This window comes from Apteryx rowi, unplaced genomic scaffold (assembly GCF_003343035.1).
Source record: "Apteryx rowi isolate R43461 unplaced genomic scaffold, aptRow1 scaffold_35, whole genome shotgun sequence".
Taxonomy (NCBI): domain Eukaryota; kingdom Metazoa; phylum Chordata; class Aves; order Apterygiformes; family Apterygidae; genus Apteryx; species Apteryx rowi.
Window position 1 is genome coordinate 470,019 of NW_020449974.1, and position 18,113 is coordinate 488,131.

General features: G+C 50.2%; 1 protein-coding gene across 1 annotated transcript in view; it reads right to left on the minus strand.

Moving 5' to 3' along the window:
• Positions 1 to 208: 208 nt before the first annotated feature.
• RAB11FIP5 (RAB11 family interacting protein 5) overlaps positions 209 to 18,113 on the minus strand; it is a 33,756-nt gene continuing 15,851 nt past the window's right edge. Inside the window, exons 4-6 of the mRNA XM_026072752.1 lie at positions 13,443 to 16,106; positions 6,228 to 6,414; positions 209 to 4,889 (exon numbers count right to left, since the gene is read on the minus strand). Of these exons, the coding sequence (XP_025928537.1) occupies positions 4,680 to 4,889; positions 6,228 to 6,414; positions 13,443 to 16,106 (3,061 nt within the window). The 3' untranslated portion in view covers positions 209 to 4,679. The remainder of the gene's footprint in view (positions 4,890 to 6,227; positions 6,415 to 13,442; positions 16,107 to 18,113) is intronic.

The following is an 18,113-nucleotide window of genomic DNA, read 5'->3' on the forward strand; positions in this document are numbered from 1 at the left end:
TCAGGGGGTGATTCTGCAGCAACAACACCCCCAGGAGCCTCCGCGTGGCAGTGGCTGCTTTGGGACCGTTAATGATACTTCTGCAGCATGGAGAAACTGCTGGAGAAGTTAGACACCGTCATCCTACTTTGGAAAACAAGCAGATAAATGTCACTCACTGTCCAAGCGCTATCAGCACAGACGCTGTTGTCAATAAATCAGAAGTATCTAGGAACAGCTTGAACAACTTTTATTTTTTTAAAGTGCTTAAAACGTAAATAACAAGCTCTTTATAAACATTAGTTGCAACTATTAAAACATGAAACACACAGAACCCACTTCCTGCATACATGAAGTACAGGGAAACCAACAACCCCAAATACCCCAACACTTCTCTCTCCAATTTCAGGATGTTTTTCCACCCCACGTTTATAACACAAAACAAACTGCTGTTTCTTCACAGAMAAGTCATAAGGCTGGGTTTACATGACACTGTTCAGTATCCATATCCCTTCAGGTTTGTTCCAGTTTAAGGATATAACTTGGCTTTTCTTCTGTCCCTCTGCGTAACTCTGGGTCAGAAGGGCCAATAAAGACAAAAATAAATCACTTGACCAGAGTTCTTTAAAAAAAAAAAAAAAATCAAAAAAAAAAAAATTGTGGGCAGACAACAAAAGCAGAGCACAGATATGACTAACAGCATCCTGCGGAAAACCTATGAAACAGTTTGAGTGTGGAAAGTGAAGGACAAATTGRGATGCAAGACAAAAATACAGAGTTATTGCAATGGCCTTGTTTAAAATGGCACCACTGAAAAGCTGCTRCCGGCACAGGCAGCTTCATTAAAATCATTTCATCTGCTTGACTCAGCAAAGAGCAAAAGCATTCCAGCTTGAAAAAAAGTACTGTTCATCTCCCTGTTTTTGCAAATAAATCACTAGATGTGGATTGGGGACATGAGCAACATTAAAGTTTAGAACATTTTCCCCAATTCTTTATTTTGTTCCCCCTCCAAGAGAAAACGACTAGGTCCTCAAAAACAGTCTTTTCTGGTAACTTAGAGGTTTGAACAAAAAATTACACAGGTAGACTCTGCCTTCAGTGTTATTCTGCAGTGTAGTCAAGCCTTGCTTAAGCTTATGCAGAAAATAAAAACTGTCTGGAGGAAAAAGAAATTGCAGTATAATAGGGTGAAGAAACAGAGAACAAAGCCAACAGCATCTTTAAAGATGCCCTTTGCTAAACACAGTTGTCATTCATAGATACCTCTGGACTTCTAAACGCTCTGGGACAGACATGAAACATCAGGGCAGCCTTGGCTGTCATCATCACTCTTTTTTTTTTTTTCCACAGCATGTCTAATGTGAGAAGCTAAGGTACCCACGCTGTAGCCCACCACCGTGACTGCTAGATGACCCACCACGTCCTTTGGGGATGCTCTGCTATTATAAAGTGGAGGCGCGAGCATTTCAGCCCCGCTTGCTTCGTGGCTTTCTAACCACGTCCGACATGGAGCAGATTCCGGTGGTGCAAGGCAGCCCAGGGACCACGTCGCTCCGCTGTGACGCATGGAAAGCAGGTCACAGGAAGGAGACTCATATTGCTGAAAAGGTCATACACCTGATACAGTCTTCTGTAGCTCTGAGATAAACTTGAATATATAAAGTGCAAAACATTCAAGCTTTGGAAAAAAAGGCAGAGAGCTGACTAAGGCAAAGAGGGGCTCACAGAGGCAGTTAAATGTAATGGGAGAGGAGGGAGAGAGAGGGGGAGAGGCAGGGAGGAGGTGCAGCAAGCTCTTAAAAACGTTGGCACTTGTGTGTGGGGAGCACCTACAACACAGTCATCCTCAGAAGGAGACATAACCACAACGAAAATCTCACGAGAGCAGCCAGGAGGCAAACCGGCCCCAGAGGCGTCCAAGGGGAGAGGACTGGGGTGCTGCCGGCACCCCGATTTGGTCTCGAAAGCGTTTCTTCTACTTTGCATGTTGGACGAGCAGTGTAAAAGATGGCCTGGAGCATCCCCCACTGCTGATGGTTCACGAGGGAGAGGTCCAAGGAAGCAGCTGTTCTGCAGAGAACGGAGAGCCAGCGAGGACAACTGGCTCTCGTATGGTATTTCGGCTCTACACCTCCCCCCTTAACAAAGTCCATCTGACGCAAGCCTGTACAGCTCAGCATCTTTGCTTTTTGTTGCGGCTGCCCCTTCTCCTAGCCTTCCTTCCCATGCTACACATGGCTATTCTGGTGCTGTACTGCTTTCTAGCTGTCCACAACGCCTCCCTGCCTGGTTTTAGGTAAAAAGGAGGGTTCTCCACAAGAGATACGCACCCAAAAAGGGAACCCAGTTCTCAGGCCAGGGGGTCCTTTGATTGTATAGGCAACAAGAAGTTCTTGGTACTATATATAAAGAGGGACAAATACGTTCCCTCAGGCCCTTACCCCAGAACGTAACTCCCCCTACCTGAGACACAAACAGAGGGAGGAAGTACATAAAGATGAAGATAGAGAAGTGTGAAATCCCCGTTTACTTTCCTGTTAGAGACAAAGGCAGATAGGAACCCAAGGCTCGTGGCCAGTATCTTCCAGGGTAACAAATCCTCCTACTCATACAATGGTCCACAGACTAGATATGATCAAACGTTGCCAATGACAGCAATGCCAAATCTCTTTTTAAACTGACACCCCTTTCTCCAATAGCCCCCTCCAATCTCACACTTAGAGCATGACCCAATACTGTCTTTATCCAGCTGCATTTTATCTCGGAACATTTGCCATGCTCTTCCCCCCGCTTCATCTTTTTATATATGTATCTCCCATGTCACTTGCATTCCTGCCAAGGACCAAAATCACCAAACTGCAATTAGAGATGGGAAGGCTTTGCTAACTGCTTCTAAAAATAAACTCACTTCTCTCAAATTAGCAGAGAAACAAAAGAAAGCTGGTCAAGCTGGGTTACATTGAACAGAGAATTGGATTTTTAGAGCCTTTTTTTGTAGAAAACTCCCCTTTTTCTATTGCAAAAGGCACAATTTTTCAAAGTCATGGTATATGTTGAAACAGATAATGAGAAAAGAATATAGAGGTTTAAATAAAATCAAGTAACTTTCGAAGATCTATAGGAGAGAGAAGATGCCTTACATGTAAAGACAGCTCAAGTCCTACAGCAACTGATTCTTCCAGCCAAAAGCTGACAGAGCAAGAGAGGGAGCAACTTCCTTTACATACCCTTCAACAGCATCTCCAAATCAAAAGCTACGCCGTACTCCTGTGTGACCAGGAGCATCACTCACCAGCCTCAGACTAACATCACCTGCAGTTATTAAACCAAGTAAATCAGAGGGCTTGATATGGTTGCTCAACAGTTAGTAGCAAGAAGCATCCAACTCCTGACAGAGCTGGCCTAGAACATCTAATGGTGGGCCCAAGTCATCAGAGGCCTGAGGTGTGTGTGTAGAGTTGATGCAATTCTAGCCGTGTTATTAATACTGGCTTTTAGATGGTCTACGTCTATTACTGAATTGCTAGTTTTTACAGAATGTATCTGCACGTCTTTGACAGATGTCTGACTAAACAGGATGTCATGCATAGAGAGATGGATGGCCGGGCAGTCAGACATCCTTTCCCACTAGCTTCGGTCCTTATGGCATTTTCCTGTTGCATTAAGAAAGACAACACAAAGTCAATGGCGGAGGGGAGGGGGCAGCCAGTGAAAAGCAATCCCTGTGAACACAGGAAAGGGGAGTGTAATACTGAGTACAAAATTCAGCTGTGGTTTACACATATGGGAGTCCCCGGTGCATAGCGGTGCCAGCCAGCCTGATGATGGGTTGGGTGGTGTTAGAGAAGAGCTCTTACCGCATCGACCTTGCATAAACCATCACTGACCCTTCCTCCAGATTATGAATTTAGTTTTGAGCTGAGTAACTAAGGCAGCATCGCAAATCTGCATGCACGCAGTGAAGGTACCAACACAGCTCACGATCAGGCAGTGACACTGGCTTGAGTCCTTTTTGGCCTCCAATTCCAGCGCTGTTGCTTTCTGTAGCATCTCCCACGTGGTCAGCTACAAAGAGGAGCTGGCTCTTCAGATGGAGACCCTTCACTTTGGGGTATGACACACGGGGCAGGAAGGAAAAGAGGCATCCAGCAACAGTCTCTTCCCCTAGCTGCCCTGCTCAGCAGCCTCAGCAGATAGTAACATGCGGCTAAACCATTACCGAATTTAAGCATCCTCAATACGGCATCAACCAGTTTAACCCTGTCCATCAGCCAGGATACACCATTTCAGAGAACAGGAGGGTGGGCAGGAAGAGCAGCAGCAGCAGGATGAAGACAAGGGCTAGGTGGCCAGTTTCTGGCTCTCGAACATCCATGGACCACTTAAAGCACTGGCAGGATGAGTGCTTGAGAAGATGCCACTTGGTCACAATGACAGGAACCAAAGGAGGCATTGCCCTCCTGGGGAGGACTCTGCTCTTCCCCATAGGGTGGAGGACAGCCCACCACCCTACAGTTCCCTGGAGCCAGCGCTGGGATAAGCTTGGGCTGGGGAGGAGCAAATAACCTTTCCTGCTAAACTCTGCAAACGTAAGCCACTGGAGCCCTCTTGTAAGAGGAGGGGGGAGTGCAGGGATGTTTGTAGCGTGTTTATTGGAGAAGTGCTCTAGGCAAGKGATGCTGGTCTCTGCAGAGAGGTTACTTGGTCTTTCCTTCCCCCAGCGGGATCTGGAGAAGCGTGGGAGACTGTTCCATGATGCGCACCAGCAGCTGGTCAATGTAATTCTCCAGTTCATGGATGTGCTCCTCCTTCTTGCTAAGTTCCTTCTCCCTCTGCAGCAGGAGCTGGATGAGTTCATCATGGGTCAAGTGATAATACTTGGCTGACTGGTCCAGTAAGGTGGGATCCTATGGCAGAAACCAAGAGAAACGTTCAGTGAGTTGACTGAAAACCACTGCTCCCTTTAGAGTTTGCAGGTGCAGCAACAACCAACGCAAACAGCGTATCTTTCTTTTTCCCAAGTTTGACCTAACAGGCCTGAGCCTGTGTGCAGCTATCGCTTCATACTTTTACAAAGCAGCTTTTCTACATACCATACAATTGCACAGAAATATTGGACACAGGACAGCTGCACAGACATCTAGCCAATGCAGTCCTCCATGTGGCTAGAACTTACCACACAGCACTTCCATCAGTGAATCAGTCTTCATCTTAAAAGTGAAGAGGGTTTCCCCAAAGACTGTTTCAAACCTCTGCCCCCAGCAGTTAGAAGCTAAGGACATAGGCACAACAGAGCATGATTAAATTAGCCTGGCATAATGAGGCCTGGCATTAACTATTCTTTTGCTCTGGGGTTTCCTCTTTCCCCTGCAGCTGAAGGCAGATCTAGATGATGGCAGAAGATGAGAATAAAGACAAGAGCAGAGAGACCCCTCGGAAGTTCCCAGAGGGCAAGAACCCCAGGGAAGTCAGGTCTCCTGGCAGAGCTGGGGTTGGCCAACAGGCTGGAGTAGCACAGGGGAGCAGGACCCAGCCAGATCTCATCCCAGGAAAGACGAGGTGGTCGCAACCTATGACTTGAACTGCCCACAGAGCACCGTAAAGGACTTTTTGGGTACAGCAGAGATGCAGTTGTCCTTCCATCCAGGTGAACCCCAGCAGCAGCATTTTACATGCTTAGCTGGGGAGGCAAACATGGAGTGGCAGTAGTCAAAGGGAAAAGCAGAAGGCATCCCCATAGGACTATACCTCAGACATATTGCACAGATGTTTTGCTTGCCTCAACACACCAGCAGTTGAGACACAGCCAGGCAAGCAGCATTTAAATAAGGCTCCAAGAAGCATCTTCCCTCTACCTCTGGTAGGAGAGAAAACCCTTCAGGCCTTCAGTCAGGCCCAACCAGGCAGCGATCACATCCTTCACCTTGAGAGACTTTTTGCAGACATTGATGTCTTGCAGATAACCAGCCATTTGCTCACATACTGTACTATAAAAACCCAAACCAAAGAAAGCATTGGGAGAAGCATGAGGAGCTGACAAGGATCAGTGGCCATGTCATGGAGGAAGGGAGGCCGGTGGGATGCTGTACAAGTAGGATTAAGTATGATGTGGCTAAGTATGATGTAGTTCTGCTCATGTTGTGGTAGGACCCTGTTGAACATCCTTCAACACCATTTTTCTGCTCCTCTTTGTCACCAACAAAGCAACATCACGAGAAGGTGAGAACGTGGTGGTGGGATCCTACCTTTAACTTCTTAGGGTCCGTCTTTTCCGGATGAGACAATGATGTCATGGGCTGGACGCTGCTCGTGGTGACTGTTTTCAGCTTCTCCAGGCCACTGCTCAGAGCGGTCGTCAGACTGGACCTGTGCTGCTTCTTCTCACTGGAGACCTCTTGTACTGCAGTGCTTATGGGTTTCACTGGGTGAGGACTGAGGAGAACAAGGAGGTTGGACAGTTAACACCCTGCACAGCTGGGAGTGACRCTGCTGACTGTCCCTAAGGTTTTTTTTTTATGGGGATGGGACCCACTTATCAGATTTAGTCAGCTCCACACAGCTCGATCCTCTAAACACATGCTCCTCAAAGCTCACCTGCTCTGAGGAGAGAGAGAAGAGCCAGAGTCCTGTAAAGCAGGCAGCCCAGAGAGCTCTCCAGCACCATCTCCAGGCAGAGATGGGATCTGTGCCAATATGGAGCACCGGGACACAGTGCTCAGCCAAGACACAGACCCAGGCCCCAGCCCYGTTCACACACCTACACTGCTCAGTCCACACCGAGAGCACTGTGTGACCTGATTGACAGGCCTCAGCACAGCTRGGGGAAATCTGACCCAAGGCCAGTGCAATCAGGGGCTGCTATGGCCATTGCTCAGATGGGTATTTGGCTGCGTAGGAGCCCCAAGATTTGTGTCTGGAGTTACCGCTGACGATTCACTGATGATCCTGTACCACTATAACCACCAGTTCCCGCACTATCTAATGCCTTTAACCTCTGCCCGCCCCGACAYGCGGGCCCCACTGCCACCGCTAACTCCCAGAGGTTATCTGACCTTACGTCAGACCTTCAGGATTACAAAGGCAAAAATTGTTTTCCCTCCTCCTCCACTTCACATCAAAGGGAAACTTCTGCGAGACACAGCGCCACTGTGATCACGACCAGGGGCCAGTCGTAAGCTGGATGCGCTGCACAAAGCGATGCACCCCACCATCCCGTGTTGGCCTCTCGCACAAAGGCACTGAGCTGCAGGCATGAGGACTCACGCCACCAGCCTTGCGGGTACCACAGAATTTGCCCTGAGATACATTAGCCAAAACGGAGGGTAAGGACACCGTGTCTGAATGCACCTTCTTTGCCAGCTATGAGGGAATTTTATTTTCATCTATTTTTGCCTCACTGTTCATCACAGTTAAGCTGTTTCAGTTCATCCAAACATTTCATATTGCTTCTGGGCTTAAACAAAGAGTGTTTATTTTTCAGAGTGATGGAAAGAGAAGTGACCTGACGCTACTTTCCTGCAAGGATCAGTAAGTCCTGTGTGCCAGTACTCAGGGCATAAGAGCTTAACATCTACCCAAGAGCTCCACAAAGGCTCTGTGCTTGTCAGGTGCAGCGGCTGCCCTGAAAAGGGAATTCGCACCCACTGTGCACCCAAACAGCACTGCAGGGGAAGGGGAACATCCTGCAGCCCAGGAGCTCGCAGCGCCTCACCTCTCAAGCAAGACAGGAAAGCTCAGTCCATATTCACAGATGGGGACCTCAGGTGTCGGTGTCCTGGGTTGTAGGAGGAGGAATAATGCCCACCATCACAGTGTGAGCTGTCAGCCAGGTTGGTACAGACCCCTCAAGTCCAGCTTGTGCTCTAACCACCAGGTTGTGCTTTCTTTCCATCTCTAAAGCAGAGCAAGTAACTTAAAGGTTTTGGGGTTTTTTTTGTTTTTTTTTTTTTTAAAGGAAGTCAGCAGTCCTACCTGAAAGCCATACCTACATAACAAGTTAAGAACTGCCCCTTGTGAGAAGGGAAACGTCCTCTCAGCAGCCCATAGAGCTTCTGTGCTCTAGCAGTGCTGCGGGATGCTGCARCAACAGGAACAGAGCAAGCAGAAGAGGGACCTTTTCAAATGTTAAGATCACAGTGACCAGCATCTACTTTCAGAAGGCTGTTTTCAGGCCAGATGGGATTTTGGAATACCAGCCCATCTGAACATGCTCGGGCCACAGGATGGAGAATCTGCTCCTACTTCCAAAGTCTCCAGACAGAGAGAAGAACAATCCTCCTGGACATGTTCTTGGGTCCTTTCACACACCACCAAAAGTCAAAACTGGGTCTTTGCCCCTTCCATTTCTGATTTTGCCACCCATCTGGCAAGGTTAGACTCAGATGGGAGAAGAAATGATGTTTCAACCCTGCTCCAGCTCAGAGCTRACCAGTGAGGCTGAGATGAAGGTCATGTAGATGGCCCAATTCCCAAGGACGGTGTCTCCGTGCCTTGTCAGTGGTGACAGGATCAGGATGTAGCAAGCAATCTCTCCATTGTGCTGATGGAGCACATCTAGAAAGTTCTCTTCAACAATGACAATGACTCCTGTAATCCATTTTCTAGGAGAGGACAGCAATCATAGCCACCAACCAGTGTCAAGAAGCCAAAGCATTAACACTCCGTACCAGACGTGTCCAAATCCAGGGATGGAGTTCAGGTTTCRCAGACAGCTTGAAAGAATGGAGAATGATCCCGTGAGCCTTTGCAGGAACCCACTGACAAAGTCTGGAGTTGGAGAAGTCGCCATTCTGTATCCACCCTGAATTAACACCCTTCACCAGTACAGCTGCAAACACCGTGACACTATGCTAAAGCGTTCAAGCAGTTAGCTACATCCTTTTGTTATGCCATAAAGCAAGGTGAGAAATGGAGGCCTTGCAGAGATCCTGAACAGTTGCTTGTTGCCAATCCTTTAAGAAACAGAAGTACTGGTGCTGCTTGCTTAAACCTCTGCCAGCTGCAGAGCAGGAAAGGTATTTTTTAAAAAAGATAATGATCTCATTCCTTGCCATTGCTTCCCAAYGGCAGGAGAAGCTGCAGGCTGCAGGGCAGTGCACAGCTCCTGCTGAGCAGAGCCTGGGGGCTTGCCCCCTCGGCTTGTCACTCAGAGGCTCCGAAAGCAAGAGGCATGCCTCCACCAGCGTCACATTCCAGGAGAGTTGGGCACCAGGGTACATCCATGCGAGCAGAGATTGTTTCATGCTTCACAGCCATGTCTGAAGTCCTGATGGATCTGCCGAGAAGCTGGACCTGTTTCAACCTGCCAGCATGAGTGTGAATTTGAGAGCAGAAATAACTGATCACACCAAAGACCTGCCTAATCCACTACCACATCTCCATGTGACCACAAGCGAGCATGTCACGACAGATCCTCCTCATTGTTACTCTCCTGTAGTGATCCAACCGCGAGGCCTTGCACTTTCGCCAAGCAGGCAGGGGAGCAACGAGGAACTGGCAAAGCCTCGGGGCACGACTCCTCCATCACCAACAGGCTCTAGCTCTAGCTCCCAGAGACGCACTCTAACTGAAACCCAGGTGACCAGCTCTGCCTCTGCCTTGACTTGCTGTCCAGAAGCAWCCATGGTGATCCAAGTGGCCCCTTCTGATCTGTTCCTCCTAGGTGGAGGATGGGACATGAGTGACATTTCTGTATTAGCCCTCTTTGGGGGGGAGAGGAGTGGGTTACAGCTCAAGATAGCAGCTTCCAATCCTGCTCTCAAACCTTCACTTGTTTCCCTAGATCTGTCACGATTTACTATGYTTTTCATGACAGAGATACAGGAATGCCTTCACTGCACATCAGAGCACCTGGAGGCTTCCTGATGAACTGACAGGTCAAAAGTTTGAAAGGAAGTAGCCGTTAGAGGTAAGAATGAAAACTGACTTTTCAATACCACTTCAGAAAACTGCCTGGGAGAATCCTTTGTAAAATGTACTTATACAGAATCCGAGTGTCATATTCACTTTGCTATAAAATAAAGCTAAGTTACCAATATGGTAAGAAACAGAACCCCCTAAAAATGTAAAGGAACAGAGAAGGAATCCTCTCCCARCTCCTGGAAGTGCTGTGCTTTTTATGGACAAGGGAGATCGTCCCTCTAATACTGGCAGAGTGCTTCCAATCTCACACTTTGAAAGYTCAGAGGTTTAAGATGAATCTTAACAGGTTTAAGATGAAACACCTCAAGACAAGAGGCAAAGCCCTGGCCCCTCTCCCTTTCTCCATCTCCTGAGCAAATCCTGTGTTGCAGCATGGCTTTCAGTGATGCTCCCAAGGTTATKGCTGAGCACAGTGGAAGAACCGGAGGAACTTCCCTACAGCAGTTTGGAAGTAATGTCTATATCTTCCTATTAAAATGCTTCTCAGAGGACACAACAATACAGGACAAATCCAAGCAAGTCAGTCCCCAGTTTCTAGTGGATAATCTGCTGTGCCTGAAGCAGCACACAGCACCTGGGGGCCTGACCTCATTGGAGAAAGGTCTATGGGAGGAAAGGGAATGACTGAACATGAGAGCAGCAACTCTCCTCCTAAGTCTATCTGTGGCACYGCTGCAGTGGTGGATGTGGCAAACTGCTCTCCAAGCAGCAAGAGTTCCACAAGGATTAAGTTCAGATGCCAAAGACCAGCTTATGACTTAGCTTGGAACCTCGTTTTCAGGAGGTTACAGTTCTGGTGTGCTGTCAACATCAGAAGGCGCAAAGCRGCATGTGGCAATACAACCTCAGCACCACTGATGTTTCCATTCCCATCACCTGCAAGTGCCATAACCTGCTGTAGTGGTCACACATTTCACAGTTCCTGACCAATTTGTAAGAAGCTTCATAAGTGCTAAGCTTCTCCAGGCCAGGGGAGTTCCCAAATCACTATCATGGCCTGTCCTTTGGGTTCCACCCGTACAGGGGGATGCAACCAGAGGCCTTCCCAGCACTGAAGCTGCTCTCCTGCCCTTCCCCAAAGGGTGGAACGGGGAGCCTCCGTACACCCGATTGTTGTGACTGATGCTTTGAGGATCCTGCCTTACCCAATCACTTGGGTTTTGCGATGAGGGCCCTCCCTTGCTGCAGGAGGGCAGGGAATGCTCTGCCAAYGCAATGAGCAGGCGCTTTTCTCGACTCAGGGTTCCCCAGCTGCATCTTCAAGTCCAGTGCACAAGGAGTYGTTCCAGGAGGACACAACCTCCCAGCTTGCTGTGACCAGGCAGTCCCCTGGCCAGTCTAGGTGGGAGTCCTGGCCCAGTCCATACCAGCATCAGTCACAGATACGAGTTTTCCATTTGWTCTGCCATCTCTAACAAGATGAGACTAGCAGAGAGCTGCTCTGGTCACTGAGGAGGGGACWTGGCTCCCCACACCCATTTTGGCATCCCTCCCCAAGAAGGGCAAATGACACCACTCCATCAGAGTCCCTGGATCACCCACACCAGACACCAGCTCTTCCTTTCTCTGATGGAAGAGGGAGACTTTTCTCCCAGTAARCCTTCAATTCCTGCTCTTGGTTTGAAGCCTTTTCTTTCTTCTTCCACCTCTTCTGTACCTTTCTTTTCTTTTTTTGTACCTACCACTGACCATCCTATTAGCAGATGCTTCTAGGAAAGGCAAGCCACATCACAGGGACCAGGAGAAGGGCCCTTCCTCCTTGCCTTGCTTCCATAACAAATGGGGGGAAGCACATATCCCCAGCTCTGTAATGAAGTGCATATCCTCAGAGCCTCCCACAGAGRCCTCAGGTAACTCTTCAAAGACTCTTGAATTACAGCAGCAAGAAAACATCCACATTTTACAGGTRGAGAAACCACAGAAGAGGTTAAAGAACTTCTCAGGCAWGTAACATGACAGAACCCAGCACAGATATGATGACTTGGATCCAAGCCCACTTTCATCCCACAGGTCTGTCAGGCCTTGGATGGATGCATGGTCAAGTCCTAAGGTGACAGTGAGCATGTAATATCTACAGAGAGGGTCCTGGGACTACACTCCTCTCTTTACCTAATTTTACCCTCTGGGACTGCAGGACACTTCTCTTTCCATTAACAAAAATCAAGAGGTTTCTGCATACTTGCTATCTGCAGATTTTGAACAAGGTTATCTGTTGGAGAATAAATAATCCAATTAAGAAGGATTTGAGGTTCTGGCARCAAGAAAGGAAAAAACAAAACAAAACAAAATCACTTAACAGACTAGTCTGTTGTTGGTGTCTGCTCCTGAGACCATTTTGCACACCAAACCCACCCTCAAGCCAAGGAGGGATCTCCATACAGAAGGACTATGGCTCAGGTTAACTTCCACTGACCCCATTCTCATGGGCTCCCTCTTCCTAGGGACATGACCACTACCATTCTTAGGCCAGAAGGGATTTTATCATTTCAGTGTCCCCATGAAGCTCCATTTTCCTTTCTGTCACAGAAAGGAGGCAAATCAAACCAGTGCTAGAAGAAGCAGGTACACCTGGTTCCCACTTAAGCTGTAAGAGCTTCCAAATACAAACAACTGGATCCTTGATACTCCAAGTACATGGATCCCATGACAATCTTCTCCTGCCCTAAGCAGGCTGGAGGAAGGTGTACCAGGGAAATCAGATGAACTGGAGAACCTAGAGCAGAAGACTTGAGGCCTTACACTCAGCATCCTCCTCTGCTTCACAGCACTTCTACAAGCTCAAGACTGATCTGGGAGGAGGAACAGACCTTCTTTTCCTCTGATACACTGCCACAGTACCCCCACCCCTTCCGGTTATCCTCAAGGCTAAGTCCTACTTTCTTCTTTACCAACAGGCATCTTGGCAGGAGAGAGGGGAGAATGGCACTTTGCCACTGCCCCAGTGAAACTACTTTTGCTTTGGCTATGGAGAGAAGAAAGTTTTTAGTACCTGATGGTCATTTAAAAAGGAAAGAAACCAAAGCTGAATTAATGAAAATGGAAGGGGCAATAGCTGCAAACATGCCATGAAGGAACTCATGAGAGCATTAATGGCTGGAAGCTCTCCAGGCAGACATGGAAAAGGTACCTATTTTGCAAGCACAGGGAAGATGATGGAGCCAAAAATAGCACCGAGTGAAATGCGGCTGCAATTCTGCTGTGGCTGAATTTTCAGCTGGGGCAAATCTTGGATGCATTTGAAACCACTCACCCTAGTTTAGAGCAAACACAGGATACCAGTGGCCATTCTCCATCCTGATCCGAGAGCRCCAAGGGTTTAAACTGTTCAGGCAAGACTCTCTGGGACCACAGGTTTTCATTCAATACGGGAAGGTCAGGAAGAGAGGACACGCAGCAACACATGGAGCGGCCTCCTTCGAGTCAACACAACTATGACCCGCTGACGCTGACTCGGGGCCCGCTTAGTGGCCCCCCAGCAGAAGGGAGACAGGGTTAACCTCTACCAAATACACACCCTTCGCCTTCCCCGGAGTGCTCACCTGGTCGTCTGCTGGAAAAAGGGCTTCTCAGCTGGCTGTGTCTCCCTGGGCAAAACCACGAGCGCTGAAGCTTGTGTGTCACCGGACTGCAGCAAAGGGCAGGGCTGGGCTGCTGCGTGGCTGGTCACGGCAGGGACCCCACTACTTGCGGGGCACGCAACAGGGGAAGGGAAATCAAACTGTTTAGGGTTAGTTGCAGCCACGGGGAAAGGGGTGGAGAAGGCCAAAGGCTGGCTGTCATGCAGGAAAGGAGGCTTGCCTAGCTGGTCCCTGGGGAGGTTAGTGGGCTGGAAGCCTTCCTGAAGAGCTTCCTCGTGGACGTCTGTGGAGCTGAAGCCTCCCTGACCAGGCCTTACGGATAGTACAGCTCGAACAGGGAGGGTGTCTGGTGGCTTTTCCACAAAGGGATTCGTTGGGGCATTTGGGCTGACTGCTGGAGCAAAAGGATTGCCTGGGGCTGAAGCATCCTGCTCACTCCTCTCCTCTGCTCTATCTGGCTTCCAGAAATCGGCCTTCTTGAAGTCTATCCTGCAGTCTGCTGACCACCTACGCCACGGCCCCGGCGGCCCCTCGGGCTCGCTAGACGAATGCCTGCCCTGCTCTGCCTCCCGGGGAGGGCCTGCCACCACCTCAGGGCCACGAGGCTCGGGCCAGCCTCGTGCTTGCCCACCGGGGCTGGCTGCCAGCCCACACCGCCCCTCACCGTCTCCCCACGCCATCTCCGGCTCCGGCTGGGGCGGACTCTCCCCACGCGCTAACCTTTCAGGTCGAGCAGCCTGGCTGGGACCTGGAGGGCAACCCGCCGGCTCTTGCTCTTCCAGAGCCGTCCAGAAGCTTTCCAGTTGGCCTGAGTCTAGTTTGGAAGATGGGGTTAGTCCCGAGGGAACGAGCTTCTCGGGGAACAGCTCCTGCTCTGGGGCCGTCGGCCACTCGGCACCGTCTGCCGGCCCAGAGGAGCGTATCGAGGCGAGTGGCTGCGGCTGGACGGCCCCAATTACAGCAGATAAACTTGGCTGGCTGGAGCTCCCATCGGCACCTGACAGGCCTAATCCATCGAGGGAGAATTTCGAGGGGCAAGTCTCAAACTGCTCAGCCACATCCGTCTCACTTCTCTCAAACGGRTTTTCCCCCAAAGAGTTGTCCTGTTTTGCCAGCTCGGGAGCTCTCGCCTCCAAATTAGCCACCAAGTCTTCAGTGGCAGAGTCGGCATCCTTGGTGACCGGAAACTTGCTCCCGGCTTCAATTCCCGTGGTGCCGAGYGCAGGCAGGCTGGGAGCTGCCGGGACAGAGGGCTCGCGGCTCAGCCAGGCCCTCGGCAGCACCGCTTCCACCTTCGGGCCCGCCGCGTTTTCCTGCTGGTCCTCACCGCCTTGCGGCCCCAGCTGCAGGTTGGGAGTGTCCTCCTCACCTTCCCTTCTGCTGCCCACAGCCGCGAACCACCGCGGAGGTTTGGGGGGCGGTGCAGCCATCGGCACGTCCGAGCCAGCTGCCATCTCTTCCCTCTCTCGGATACCAGTCCATGGAGAGGGGCACGTGTGCCCCTCGTGAACATCTGGGCTGACTTTTGCACGACTTTCTCTGGCCTCTAGTCGCATGCTAGCCTGGAGCCGGTAGACTGACGTCCGTATGTCGAACATTTCCTCTTCACTACCAGCACCCTGGGGTGCCTTCTCCGGCTTGGGTGCTGTGGGGAACTGTTTCGCTGCCACATCTCCGAGCACCCGCGGGGGCACGGCGGCGACGTTGCTCCCGGGAGGCATTTCAGAGGGATTCTGGGGGGTGAAGTTGCTTCTGGGAAGCATGGACGCGGCAGCGTGAGAACTGCTCTTCTCTTTGAAGATGCCTTCATTAAGGAATGGCCGTTGTCCAAACACGCTCTCCTGATCTCTGTGCTCCCTCTCAAATGCATTTTGGGCACTTTCTGACAGATCAGAAGCCGTTTCAGTGGCTATGGTCATCCATCCGTTTTCCCCTGCACTAGTGAGTTCTTCCTCATTACTATCCCGTTCCTCCCTGGCAATATTTTCAGCAGTTAGTTGTGTTGAAGCTTCCTTCTCCCCTGGATTTCCTGATGCAAAAGTGGCTGTCCAGACTGTAGGCGTGCTGCTTTTCCTCCTTCCCATTGATCCTGCAGACACAGGGCTCAACACATCTTCTATCACAGTTGCTTCCTGGGTTGTGCTCACCAAGTTCGCCCCCACATCTAAACTGGGGAAATTTGTCCAGGACCGTAGACTTGTGGGCATTTCATTGATAATTTGGGAATCAGCCTTTTCAAAAGCCTTTGTCCCATTCTCGCCAGCCAGGTCTGTTGACCTTTCTGTTGGACTAGCTGCATCTGGATCGTCAATGAAAGCCATGCCCTCCACTGCTACAGAAGCAAATAAATTTTCTTTCTTCAGTTCTGGTTTGAGCCTGCTGGTAGCAAAGGCATCAAAAGTATCGTCCCACTCTGAGAGGGGAGGAGGAACAGCAGGTTTCTCATCTGGAGGAGCAAGGTCTCCTTGTGCTGGGGGAGTAGTTTCTGGAACGGGGACACAAATGCTTTTGGCTGGAGATTCCCTCTCTGGATCTTTAACTCTTAGGGAGGCAGAGGGACTGCAATCCTCAGAGGAATAAAAGCTCCCAGCGACCTCTGTTGAAGCATGCGGCCCAGACGGGAAACTAGAGAAAAAGTGAGTAGGTGAAGGAGAATTTAGTACCTGGTCAGCGAGGAGGTCCTCAAAGAAAGGATTGCTCTGCAGGGAGTTGAGGAATGGATTGGTAGGGGACAAGCATCCAGACTGACTTTCTCCAATAGCGGGAGAGAGGTTAGCGCTAAGCATGCTAGCGAGATGGGCTACAGCGGCAGGAGGAAACTGGGCAGGGGAGCAAGGAGAAATATGAGAAGGAGCATCTGAGCTGGTTTCTACCTGAGGAGACACTTCCAGGCTGTGGAGGGAAGACAAAACAGTCCTCCTGGTTAATGCTGTGACAGTGCTGTAAGCATACACCACATACACTACAAACGCTTCAGTTCAAAGCAATGCAATGATCAAATACATACTCTTCTCTCTTGTTAGGCAGAGCAATGATTATGGAGTAAATGCATGGAAAGGGCATGCACTACAAAAAGGAAAGAGCAGCCCTTGTTTTAGAACAGTTTTCTAAATTTCCCCCTTCTTGCTTAAGCAGTCCCTAAAACTCAGGAGCTAGAGAGGTTTATTCCACCTCCCGTGGCCCAAGGACTCGGCTTATTCTTTGTCCAGATGTTGGTGCGGACCGAGGGCAGATGGCACACGAGGAGCCCAGCTGAGCTCTTGGCTAAGGTCTGCTTAAGCCAGTAAGAGCACACAAGAGTAAGCCTTTCCCAGTTTACTCCAGTGTCTCGTTACTTGTTTGGCTACCTATCAGGAAGCCAGTGGCAGTGGTGCTCCCTCTCTCACAAGTGGGAGAGCTAGCGTGGTGACCGGTGAACAAGGAATAAGAGCCAAGTGAGACAGAGCGTGTGGCCAGGACATGGGATTGGCACACAAGGGACTCCGGCCCCGTTCTTGACTCTGTCAAGCCTCCCCGGATGCCCTTCATCAAGTCACTTCTGGCCCGAGTGCCCAAGATGCCCGAACCCCCACGTGGGACCCCAAGAGGAGGGAAGGRTCTTGGCACATCCTAAACTCAAACTGTTGATCTCCTTCTGTGGRCATATTTTCCCACTCAGCCTGAAGTCAGGCTGCCTGTTCTTTGCTGCCTTTGAAAAAGGACTAAATTTACCTTTTTGTTCTTTTGGAAACTCCTCTATCAACGTACTCGCCACCACCRAGGACAGCTTTGCCAGGCTGGGGGAGGCAGGCAAGCGTCGGCCGTCCTGAAGGTTTTCACACCATGAAGGACACAGTTTGGATGTCCTGCACCCCTGCCAGTGCTCCGACTGTCGGCTTCCTCCTCCTGATCCCCTTCCCCTTGACTTACCACTGCCAGAAGCCACCCAGGCCCCCTTTCCTCCCAATCCCGGCCCCACGGYTGGGGCACTCAGCACCGGCAGCGAAAAAAAAACAAACTATAGATATTATTTCATTCTGCATTGGCCACAACAGCACACCTAGATGKGGCCAAAAGGTGAGGTGCCTGCTTACAGGAGAATTAATGGAGGGGGAAAACACAGTTTTCTCCTCTATTTTCAGCCATCAGTCCTTGCAAAAGACAGAATTGCACTGTTTTGCCAATATGCATGGTGTGCCCCATCATCTCCAGCTCTTGAGCTACACTGTGGTATGAACCTCAGCCAAGCTGCTTGTAGGGATCACAAGCAACACCAGAAGGTCACCCGCGGTCAGCACGTGGCCTTTGCCCCCCCCCACAAGGGGCCTGGGCTGGCTCTCCACGAGGACTCAGCCTTCACGGAGAGCCAGGCTTCTCCCCGTGCAGGACCCACGTCCGGGACTCACCTTTGCTAAGCCCCTTCTCCTCTTCCAACTTCGTTCTGTCTCCACTAAAGGAGCGCTGCATTTTACCCCGTGAACCCGTAACACCACAACCAGCTCAACCATCAGAGAGCCTGSAGAACATCTCCCCCTCATGGTCTGTGACTTGCAACTGGCCGGCAAGAGGTTGCGAGCGAACCACAAAGCACATTTCCACAATGGCACGTGGCCATGCAACCGCCCCTGCTCCCGGGTGCTGCGCGGGATGYGG